The 12581-nt window shown below is 43.0% G+C and overlaps 1 protein-coding gene across 4 annotated transcripts in view; it reads left to right on the forward strand.

Annotated features, from left to right (window-relative positions):
* The first annotated feature begins 844 nt into the window (after positions 1–844).
* LOC307129434 (tripartite motif-containing protein 16-like) overlaps positions 845–12581 on the forward strand; it is a 16982-nt gene continuing 5245 nt past the window's right edge. For all 4 annotated transcript variants that reach the window (XR_013816898.1, XM_079821839.1, XM_079821838.1 and 1 more), the window contains exons 1-6: positions 845–1490; positions 10291–10386; positions 10473–10706; positions 11961–12123; positions 12277–12312; positions 12526–12581. The exon at positions 12526–12581 is cut by the window's right edge. Coding sequence is in view for 3 of the 4 variants with exons in the window: in XM_079821839.1 (XP_079677965.1) it covers positions 921–1490; positions 10291–10386; positions 10473–10706; positions 11961–12123; positions 12277–12312; positions 12526–12581 (1155 nt within the window). In the remaining variant the exon portion in view is untranslated. The remainder of the gene's footprint in view (positions 1491–10290; positions 10387–10472; positions 10707–11960; positions 12124–12276; positions 12313–12525) is intronic.

Below are 12581 nucleotides of genomic sequence, written 5' to 3' on the forward strand. Positions count from 1 at the left end.
CGTTCTTCACAGAGAGGAAGTAAACAGACAGAAGAGCATCACGCAGAAAGGGCAGTATTGAGCACCTAAGATGATTGACAGCTCCAGATATCGAATGAGCGCGTGATTACTCATATCTGACGCAAATCAGGAAGAGGAGAGACAGAGAGAACTGTGTACATGTTTCAGCTGAATGGAGATCGGATAATTCAGTGAGAAATGAATAGAAATGGTATTCTGTATGACAAAATATTTTGCAAACGTGATAATAAATCAATATTTCTCCAAATATGTGCTTTTTTTTACTAGCTGAACTAAAATCTGTTATTTGCGAGCTGTGTGAACTGAACTGCAGCAGACGAGAGAGAATTCATTTGCGTGTTATATTCCATTCAAAATATTGTTCATTACAGATCCATTATTATGTACTCCTGACATAAATTAAGAAATTAATGCAGCAAACACTGCAACCCAGTTTTTATCATAAACAGTGGTCAAATATCGAAGCTGGAGTCTTTAATCTGTCTAATGATACTGAGTTTGTCCAGATGAAGTAAGAGTGTGATGTTTTAACGAGCAGTGAATGTTGAACAACAGTAATCTGGGGCCGTCGCGATCTTTGACACTAAGGGGTTAAAATATGCTTTCAGTTAAAACAGCTCAAACACGCATTTTAGTCTGAGACTAGACTTAAGCCTCGTCTGTGAAACTGAGGGAAGGTGTTTTTATTCCACTATATTGACTATCAGCTAAACTCAGTGTTAGATCACGAGCTAGATTCACTCCAAACACAGCGTGCTGAGGACATCTGCTGGTTAAAGCTGTGGACACACTCACTCAAACACACAACCAGGAAGCAGAAATCACATGACTTCAGGGAAAGAGAAACTGAAGTGTAGTCGAGCTGGTGTGTGTTTGTGTCTCTGTATTCATTCAGTAAAATGGCAGAAGCCAGATTTGCTCAGGATTTGATGTGTTCAGTGTGTCTGGATCTCCTGAAGGATCCAGTGACCATCTTGTGTGGACACAGTTACTGTAAGAGCTGTATTACAGGCTGCTGGGATCAGGAGGATCAGATGAGAGTCTACAGCTGCCCTCAGTGCAGACAGACCTTCAGTCCAAGACCTGCTTTAGCTAAAAACACCATGATGGCTGAACTGGTGGAGAAACTGAAGAAGACTAAACTTCCTGCTGACTGTTACGCTGGAGCTGGAGATGTGCAGTGTGACATCTGTACTGGAAGAAAACACAAAGCCGTCAAGTCCTGTCTGGTGTGTCTGGAGTCTTACTGTCAAACTCATTTTGACCGTCATGAGGACTATCACTCCCGTAAGCCACATAAAGTGACCGATGCCACTGGACGACTGCAGGAGATGATCTGCCAAACACATGATAAACTCCTGGAGGTTTTCTGCCGCACGGACCAGAAGTTTATATGTCTGCTGTGTTTGATGGACGAACATAAAAACCACGACACTGTATCAGCCGCAGCACAGAGGACAGAGAAACAGGTATGAAATCACACACTGATCAAATAATGCTGACACTATTTATACTGGCACCATATGATCAGGAAACATCATTCACACTGCAGACGTCAGCAGAAGTCAACAGGAGCTGGAAGTGGACTTTCACCGCTGAGCGTACAGATGTTAAGAGAAGACTTTGTTTGTGTCACTTTAAGCAGTAAAAGACTCATAAGATGTAGTTTGAGACGGTGCAGATCTGAAGGAAACAATGTCAAGATATGAGACTTGAGAAAGTTCAAGATATGAAACTATAGGATATATAATCTATTATAACTTAAGTGGATAAAATCATCTTCATTGTGTGATATAAATCATCGTCATCTATAAATAAAGTATAATTCAGTGTTGGGGAAGCTACTCTGAAACTGTAGTTTGACAAGCTACTTATAAATCAAAGAAGTTAAACTACAGTCAAGCTACCCTTCTGAAAAAGTAGTTAGATACACTAGAAGTTACTACCAAAATGTAGCTAGCTACATCGAAACTACTTTGAAATATATATATATATATATATATATATATATATATATATATATATATATATATATATATATATATATATATATATATATATATATATATATATATATTTTTTTTTTACAATTAAATTGCATATTTACAAATAACTGAATAACCGTTAATGAAGAATGTTTTAAGTGTGTTTTAAAACAACACAATTATGATAAGAGTAAAGTTTTATTTTGTAAACTATTCAAATATACAATACTCAAATGTAGTCTCAAACTGACTGTCAAAGTGCAAAATCGCTACAAATGTCATGTCACATCAATGCAAGAACAAAATATAAGAAACTTGGGTACACAGGAGTAGTGCACTTCATTCTGAAACCCATGCAACCTATTTATTAGATCAGAGCCTTTGCCGTGGGATAAGTGCACTAAACTATATCGCAATATTGTTTTCTGTTCAATTGACAGATGCTTTGCCAGTGCAATGATGCAAACACGACATCAGTGATCTTTCAGGTTCTTTATAAAACTGGTGGGATAGATTATATATATATATATATATATGTACACATCCTTTACAGAAGCATCAGACGATCTCTTCTCTGTGAACTGTAAAGCCACAAGATGCGCGATGAAACAATAGATGGCGGTAAAGCACGATTTTGGTATGAGATCAAATAAGAAGAAAACGTCTCGGTTACGTATGTAACCGTAGTTCCCTGAATAGGGAACGAGATGCTGCGTCACCGCTGTGCGCACCTGCAAACTTGTCGCTTTTCGGCAACAATCGCCGTTTTCTTGGTCAATTGGGTCATTTATGTGAATCGCGTATAACCGGAGAGTTTTTGTTTCGGGGGTGGGTTCGGTGCACGCGTGTAACGTTACCGAACAGTTTCCGGGTGCAATCTTTAACAGTTCACAGTCGGCTTGTTTTAAGCACGGAACTCACTTCAGTCCGAGTTCCCACACGAACATATTAAGTATTCAGTCCATTTTATCACGAAATTCAAACGATAAATGCCGTTTTGACGCTCTATGTGGCGCGACTGGTCACTGATCACAGTTCAAGCGGCCGCGCGATGCGCACGCGATCATCTGTGAAGGCGATCGATCATCTCTTACTAAAGAATAAACATGAATGACCATCTGAAGGTATGCTGAGGATACATTACAACTTACTGTCATGTATATATGTGGTGTAATCACTAAATCAGTGTTTCAACTGCAGAAAGACCTCAATATAACTGCTTGTAAACTAAACAATGTCTTGTAACGTTAGCATCACATTTACCTCAGGCAGACATTCAGTGTCCACAGAATTTTATTCACTAGAGAAATCAACTCTTTCACTAAATATATGCTCTATATTAGCCGTTATATTCATTATATTCTACCTAGTGATGTCTTGATTATTTCATGCATGTTAAATAAACCTGTCATGAAAATGACAGACACTGTGTATAAATTATTATATTTCAACAACGAATTGGAGAAAAAAACTATTTTATAATTAGATTTAGAAGTTATTGCAAAAACTGCCTTGTGTGAAGTTTACATGTTTGCATACAATGTGTTATTTGAGTGTTGATTATTATACCTAAAAATAAATAGCCACTGAATGTAGGCTAATAGTTTGGGCTCTGTTGTTAACCTTTAATATTAATGTGCAAGTAAGGGCTCCCTATATAATTTACAGAAATATATTCAATAAACTTTTACATATAATTTAATTCATTCAAGGGCAGACACTTTTTTTCTTCTTCAGTAAACCAGTTAAATATAAAAAATAAATAAAAAGCAATTTTGTAAAACAGCTGTACCGAACTCGTACCGAACCGTGATTTCAAGACCGAGGTACGTACCGAACCGTCAGTTTTGTGTACCGTTACACCCCTATTGTCAGTCTTTTATTTTTTGTGTCATGCGTCACAACACTTCCTTGAGTTCCAGGCATTTCCGTGTTGTAAATAAAATCATTTTTAAAATATTAAATGTGTCATTTTGACCTCAACGCCACCCCTGGAGTTAGGGTGCTTGTTCCGTAGCCAGAATGACGGGTGGGCATCTGGCTCGTATGGGGGCATGGGTATTGTCATTCCCACAGCGGTTACGCAGAGTCACGTATGTAACCTTAGTCCCCTGAATAGGGAACGAGACGCTGCGTCACCGCTGTGGGAATGACAATACCCATGCCCCCATTCGAGCCAGATGCCAACCCGTCATTCTGGCTACGGAACAAGCACCCTAACTCCAGCGGTGGTGTTGAAGTCAACTTCATAGAACCTCACAAAGGTGTGCGGAGAGGACCACCCCGCCGCATCACAGACTTCTTGCAGGGATGCCCCTGATAACAATGCTTTAGAAGCCGCCATACTTCTAGTAGAGTGGGCCCGTACAGCCAAAGGTGAAGGTTGACAAGCCGCCTCATAAGCAAATGTGATGGCCTCGACCACCCACTTCTCTTGAGGGTGGGCCAAACCACATAAACAGGTGATCAGTTTTCCTCCACAGGGCAGCTCTGTGGACATAAGCATCTAACGCCCAAACCAGGCAGAGCAGATTGAGTGTTTCCTGGTCTGACGTCAGAAAGGGAGGAGGACAAAAGGCCTGCAGTATCACAGGTCCCACAACATTAGTAGGGACCTTGGGAATATAACCCGGTCTGGGAAATAAGAAAGCCTTAACCATGCCGGGCGCAAATTCCAAGCACGAGGGTGCCACAGACAAAGCTTGAATGTCTCCAATTCTTCTAAGAGACGAGATAGTGAGCGAAAATAATGCTTTTAAGGCGAGAAACTTCTCAGGGACCTCTTCAATTGACTCAAACAGGGCCAAAGACAAGCACTGTAAAACAATAGCCAGGAGTGTGGTAAGCTGCTAAGGCCGCCACATACACCTTTATTGTGGAGGGAGCTAACCCTGTGGAGAACCTCTCCTGCAGGAAATCCAGCAATGCACCCACCAGGCAGTTAACTGGGTCCCACTGGTGGTCCCCACATCATGAAGTGAAAAGTTTCCACTTCAAGGCACAAAGTTTCCTTGTGGAGAGAGCTCTAGACTGTAGAATGGTCTCCACAACCTCAGTTGAGAGACCTGAACTCATGATCTAGGCCCCCTCAGATTCCAACGCTCTGGACGAGAGTGCAGGATTGCTCCCCTCGCCTGAGAGAGTAGGTCCCTCCTAATCGGAATCTCCATAGGAGAGCCGTCGAGGAGAGACACTATGTCCGAGAACCATACTCGGGCTGGCCAGAACGGGGCTACTAGCAAAAGACGGGCCCCGTCCCGACGCACTCTCTCTAGAACTTCCGGAAGCAGAGCGATCGGGGGAAATGCGTACAGCCTCAGCCACTCCTGTACCATAGCATCCAGTCCCAAGGGAGCTGGATGCATTAGGGAGAACCAAAGACGACAGTGAGCGGTCTCTGATGATGCGAACAGATCGACATCCGCTCTGCCGAAGTTCTCCCACAGGAGCTCCACCACCTCGGTGTGGAGTCTCCATTCCCCGGGCCTCGGCCCCTGTCTTGGCAGGATGTCTGCTTCCACATTTAAATACCCCGGGATATAAACTGCCCTGATTGAGCGCAGTTTCTCTTGGGCCAAAAGGAGGATCTGAAGAGCCAGCTTGTATAACAGGCACGATCTCAACCCCCCCTGATGGTTTATATAAGAGACCACCAATGTGTTGTCTGAGCAGACTAACACATGATGGCCCCTGAGTTCCGGCAGGAAGTGTCTCAGGGCCTGAAACACCGCAATCATTTCCATAAAATGTATGTGCCAGGAGCGATGTTGGTCCTGCCATAGGCCCTGGGCCGAGCGACCACTCATGGTCGCCCACCAACCCGTGAGAGAAGCATCCGTTGTTAGAGTGACTCAACGACACGGGGTCCCAACACTGGGCCTTGAACCAAGAACCAAGGCTGTTTCCACATCACCAAGGCATGAAGGCATGGCCGCATGACCTTGATAATGCAAAAAAGGATTTCCCACCACTCCAACGGTCTCATGTCCAACAGGCCGCAAGGAATCACGTTGGACGCTGCTGCCATCAGACCCAACAGTCTCTGATACTGTTTGACAGTGAGCGGATGGTCTAGCTTCACCCCTTTCACTGCTGAGAGGATTAAACCCACCCGAGGCTTTGATAGGCGAGCCTGCATGGTGATCGAATCCCAACTGACCCCCAGATAAGTAGTTGGCAAAAGAACGCTTTTCTTGGAGTTTAGTCTCAGCCAATAATTTCCTCATGTGTGCGAGAACAACATCTCAATGTTGAACCGCCATCTGAGCTGACTGCGCTAGGATCAGCCAGTCGTCGATGTAGTTGAGAATTCTAATCCCCTTCATGCGCATGGGAACCAGAGCTGCATCTACACATTTCGTGAAGGTGCGGAGTGACAATCCTAGACCGAACGGAAGAACCCAATATTGGTACGCTTCTCCCCCGAAAGCGAACCTCAGGAATTATCTGTGCTGTGGAAGGATGGATACATGGAAGTATGCATCCTTTAGATCTATCGTGACAAACCAGTCCTCGGACCTGATCTGTGGCACGATCTGTTTGAGTGAAAGCATCTTGAACTTGAGCACGATTGAGAACGGGCAGATCTAAAATGGGCCGCAACCCCCCATCCTTCTTTGGCACAATGAAGTACTGGCTGTAAAACCCTGACTCCCTGCTGGCTAGAGGAACCATTTCTATAGCCTCTTTTAGCAGAAGAGTCTGTACTTCTTGAGACATAACCAGAGCCTGCTAGGGGCCCACCACTGTGGGCAGAACCCCGTTGAAACTGGGAGGACGACACCTGAATTGAATGGCATACCCCCACTTTATAATATGCAAGATTCTCCCACTCTACCAGAAAATCTACTAAGGGTACCAGCCTCTCGATGTACTCTGCACAGCAAGCGCAGCCCCCTGAAGCGGCGAACCGGCAGGGAACAACTGGCCCGACTGCGCTATGACCCTCCTCAGAGGGCACGAACCATCCTCGGATGATTCGTGAGGGCTCTCCACACCCCGGTATTGGGGTTAGCGGATCGACCCTGTGAAGGCACCGAAGGGAGACGGGCACCGTATGCTGAGGTGTAAACCGTCTGCCTTCGGAGGGGACCGACCTTTTCGACGCAGCCTTCCTAGAAATAATGACGGTCCTCAGATCCGTCTTACCCGCAAAGCGCAGCCTTCGTTTTGTCTGTGACGGTGGTTACGGCGTCACCAAACAGACCCTCTGGAGACAGCGGCGCATCTAACAGAAAACTCTTATCTTTCTCCTTAATATCAGTGAGGTTCAGCCACTCTCCGTGGCCACTAGGGCTGCCACAGAAACATTAATAAAAAACTGATATTACATGCGTTTAAAAAAATCTGACAAGATTAAGACACTCTGCATCAGAGGGCTTTGGTCTTTTTGATACTGTAGGGTAGGCTATGGCAGATTATAATGCTAATTTATAATGTGTCATGTGAATTCGGCCATCTGTCACAATCAGGTAACTTTTTGTCTACACCTGGTGCGAGCACCCTCAAACGAAAGCAATGCTTTCTGCATTGGATGTGGCGAGACGCGACGCACTGTAACAATATTTAACAATGTATATATTTTTTTCATTTGATTGGTTCAACCGCCAGCCACCCGAATTTAATTAAAATATAATTTTTCGTCATGTTATTCGCCCGATCCGCGGCTGTAACCGCCAACAGCGTATCTCTATGGGGCGGTTCAGTATGCAAGCCTGCAGTTTATCCGGCCTGCCTGGCTTGCTTGAGGCACTGAATTGAAACGAATGCACGCGGTGCGGGCGCGAAGCATTTGGCTAGAAGGGGCGGGCATGTAAGCGGAGGGTTAAAATGAAGCGCTCTGATTGGCCGGAAGCTTTTCACTCCACTTACACGCTGTGGCTCAGCAGCAGCATCAACGTCATAGATTGCCCTGAAACCGGCGAAATGCGAGATGCAACAAAATGCGTACATAGAGAGCAGCGAATCGTACAAGCGTACCAAAGGGTCAAAATGCGTGCCGAGTACGAAAAATGCGTACATGTTGGCAGGTCTGCAGCCCCCTCGAGAGCCACCTGTCCATGCTGCATTCCCATGCATTAACACACATCTGATGTGTATCCCCACCGTGATGAAGCGTGGGCAGGGATGAACACATTTAGTGAAAAGAGAGGTTTGTGGTTGTTCGCTCGCCATTTTAACTTAAATGTGTCTGCTTTGTCAGTATAATGTTTTTTGTGTATGAGGTGAAAATTCCTTGAAATACAGAGGGAAAAAAACACAAGAACTGACGGACAACGATTTACACAGAGTGCTCTGAAGGCACAGAAGCTAGTTTCTGTTTGTGTTCACGGGCTCCTTATAGTTTCCGGGTCTATGACGTCACCCGCCTATGACATTCGGTCTTGCTATTGGACTGGTTACACACGTGCTTCAGGACGCAATCACGCAGAGCCGTTCCCACAGCAGTGACGCAGCTCCAGTTCTCTTGAAAGGGAACACTGTGCTGCTTCAATGCATTGCAGGCTCGTCAAAACACAAAACCGCATGTAGCTTTTGGTCGCGCTGCACCGCTACTTGCTGGAAAAAGTAGTTAGCTACTGGAAAAGCTACATTGTTTTAAAAGTAACTGAGCTACTTGAAGGAAACAATGTCAAGATATGAGACTTGAGAAAGTTAAAGATATGAAACTATGGGATATAGTGATGCACCGAAATGAAAATTCTGTTCTTGATCTTCATAATAATACAATAATTTCGTTCAGTTAGAGAATATACACTATTGAAAAGACAAGTTTTTAACAATAAAGTGTGAGTGAGCCGAACGAGAGTCACTTCACAGACGCAGCAGTGTCAGATTTCCTTCATCACGAAGAGCTGAGCAGAGCTGAGGTAACGTTAAGCGCCAGTCTGGTGCGTTTTCAGATCGCATATGGAAGCTAAACTTTCATAGGAATTCATTGAAAAGTTGAAACACTCACTTTGCTCTGCATCGCTCTGGTTATGAATGCCAGAGGTCGAGCCGCGAGTGCATTTACATTCTGTGAGTGAGATCTCTCCCCTATGGGCGGGTTGATAACATGCGGAACAGCTCCATCTACTGGCTGTAGTTTTTAGCCTCTGGCCAAACAATCCTCCGATGACGCAAAATGACAATATTTGCGTCATCGGAGGAATTTTTCCAGAAATAAAATGCATAATTCTCTCATCTCAGGGGGATATGAGGGGGGAAAGTACCATAATTAAGCCTAATGCTAAACCACTGAAGTGACCCTTTAATGGATCTGAAATGAAAATAAAAAAATAAAATAAACACAAACCAATACTCAAAATCAAACTTTTATTAAGTTACATAACAAAACCTAAAATATTTTTATTTTTTACAATAAATATAAATAATAACACCAAATAATATTATTCTTCAAGTTTTATGTTCCATCAAATAAAATAGTTTTTTAACAGTTGTGCAAAAAAAGATCTACAATTATTTGAATAACTGCACAGAAAATCACAGAATGGTTCTCATTAAGAACATGAGATGCTGCACTGAATAGTCTGTCTGTCACTGTTTGTGCTGGTGCTTGGGGCAGATAAATAACCTGCGTGCAATCCGTGCAAGCAATGGAAAGCGGCCTTCGTTCGCGCGCCAGTAGTCAAGGGGATTGTCGCTTCTGGCAATGGGTAGTTCAGCTGGATACTATATACGATCTATTTGTTCTCATACCGCTGACATGCTTCATCTTTGATAGGCAGACGCGTTGCGTGATAACAGCTCGACCGTGAGTGAAACTTAATAGCACAGCGGCGAGCGTGTCGAGTATAAACGCCTCGTCCGTTTGGGGAGGAGCCAGACGAAAGTATAAACAAGCGCTTGTGCACAGATGGGAGGGGCGGTGGGAATGGGAATGCCATTCATTTTCGGTTTACGTTTTCGGCTGTTTTTTTTATTTCGGCCCGAAACCGATAATGCCATGAACATTTTCGGCAGCCGAAATTTCGGTGCACCCCTAATGGGATATATACCCCTATTATAACTTAAGTGGATAAAATCATCTTCATTGTGTGTCATAAATCATCATAATCTTTATAGTTATAACCACACATAGGTAAGTATTATTACTGTTGTTCTGATTATTCATGAGATGACACAACACATCATAAGGTTGTTTATAAGGCATTATGCATGTGTTATAATGCACTAAGAATATCCTTATAATGGATTATAAACACAGGCCAAACAAAATCTCCCATGATGCTCTAGCGTGCGCAGTATAAAGTGGCGTCTCTGTCATTGGTTTGTGCTGCAGAAGCGGCTGAAGGAGACGCAGAGGTCGTTCCAGCAGAGAATCCAGCAGAGAGAGAAAGATCTTCAGCAGCTGAGAGAGGCTGTGGAGGCTCATAAGGTGAGTCTGGAGAAGAAGAGAAGTTTGAGAAGTGTCAGTCAGGACTCACTGAAGCCACTGTGTGATTGTGATGTGTGTCCTAACAGCGCTCTGCACAGACAGCAGTGGAGGACAGTGAGAGGATCTTCACTGAGCTCATCCGCTCCATTGAGAGAAGCCGCTCTGAGGCCACACAGCGGATCAGAGATCAGGAAAAGACTGCAGTGAGTCGAGCTGAAGGACGACTGGAGCGACTGGAGCAGGAGATCAATGATCTGAGGAGGAGAGACGCTGAGCTGGAGCAGCTTTCACACACACAGGATCACGTCCATTTCCTGCAGGTAACAGAGATCTAGAAGAACAAGAGACTCACAGAGAAACATTTCATGAGAGCAGAATGAGCCGTTGATCTGTGTGTTGGGTTATTATATAATCAGCAGTCAGACTCGCTGCCCGATCACTAGGGTTGGGTATCGTTTTAATGTTATCGAATCCGATTCCTAATTTGGATTTCAATAGGGTAAAAAACAACATTTATTATTAGGCTTTTATTGCAAAACATTTCATTGTGGCTGAATACCATGAACAAAAGTCAACAGGCTAGCAACTTTTGCCTATGGTTTAAAATTAAAAGCCTAATATAAATGTCAAGCATTATTAAAGATAAGTAAACACTAATTAAAAAAGAACAAATAAAGAAATTAGCAATTGCACAAATAAATACAATTGAACAAGGATAGGATTAAAATAAACATTTTTAGGTACAGAAACTGTACCTAAGAATCTGCATATCTGTGATATTTTTAACTTTTATAAAAAGCATTTTTTCCCTAATCTTATTAAATATAGGCTATGCTTCAGCTTTAATTTTATATTCTTGAATTTGATCAATAAATTAAACTAGAATAAAACACTATAGGGCTGTTTCCAATCAAATGACATAATTTACACAGAAAAATAATGGTTATAAACACAGCTGAGATGGAGACTGAGGCACTTGATCAGGATAATGATATGATTATGTGAGATAGATGTTGGGATATTATTGACCTCCTTTCATGTTTTCTGGACATTTCTTTTTAAATTTGCTTTATTTCACTGTTGCAGTCATTTTTCTTAATTTATAATTTAAAAACACTAAACATTTAGATTTATGATCACTGTATTTCTGATAAAAATCATGTATTTCTTAAGCTAATATTGAGCTTAAATGTGCTTAGCATGTGGTGAATGTTTGCTAAAGGGTGTGATTGTTACCGTGGTAACGGGCGTTGGCTCATTGGCGTCTCCTCCAGCTGGTGGGACCCTAGACAAGCGCCTGGTTCACCTGTGCCTAGAAACGGCCCTGAATGTCAACCTTGATCTGTTATTGGCAGATGTTTGATTAGAAACGTCACATTTAGTGTAAGTGTCAAACGCTAGCACTTGTAGCTCTAATGTGATATAATGAATATGAGAAGAATGAAGCTGATGCTGTGAAAGTGCTGGATTGAGGAGAGTCACTAAAGATCAACAAGAGCCGCTCAAATCTGACAGTAGTGCAGGTTATTGGCTGAAGTGTGGAGGTGATGAGCTTTGATTTCTGTTTTCTGTAGAGTTTCCAGTCTCTCTCAGCTCCTCCTGAATCTACAGACGTCAATGACAATCCCTTCAGTTCTCTCTCCTCTTTTGATGGCGTGAGAGAATCTGTCCGTCAGCTGAGAGACAAACTGGAGGATTTCTGCAAAGAGGAGCTGAAGAAGAAGATCTCTGACAGAGGTAAAGTCCTGGAGATTCATCTGCTCTCAGAAATCATCCTCCATCATCTCATATCATGTAGAAGATCATATTAGAAATGTCTTAGGAACGGATGCAGGGATCATTTTCTCTTGACATGATAATCACACTCTTCATGTCTGTTGATTTCCACAGTCATTGTTCCCAGGACCAGGAACGACTTCCTACAATGTAAGTCACTGAGAAAACAAGCAGAAAAACTCACTGAGTGTGTTCATGTTCTTCCTGGAGAAGGAGAAAGAAAACATGACAGAAGAGTTTTAGAGTTGATCATGTGATCTCTGGTAAACTGTACTGAGACACTGCTGATATATTGAACAGAGTTCAGCTCCATTAAAAGATCAGACAGATTCATCATCCCTGATTCTGTTTTATCTCCGTCAGATTCCCGTCCGCTGACTCTGGATATGAACACAGCGAATAAACACCTCCGTCTGTCT

Source organism: Gobio gobio, assembly GCF_949357685.1.
Source record: "Gobio gobio genome assembly, chromosome: 7".
NCBI classification, from domain to species: Eukaryota; Metazoa; Chordata; class Actinopteri; order Cypriniformes; family Gobionidae; genus Gobio; species Gobio gobio.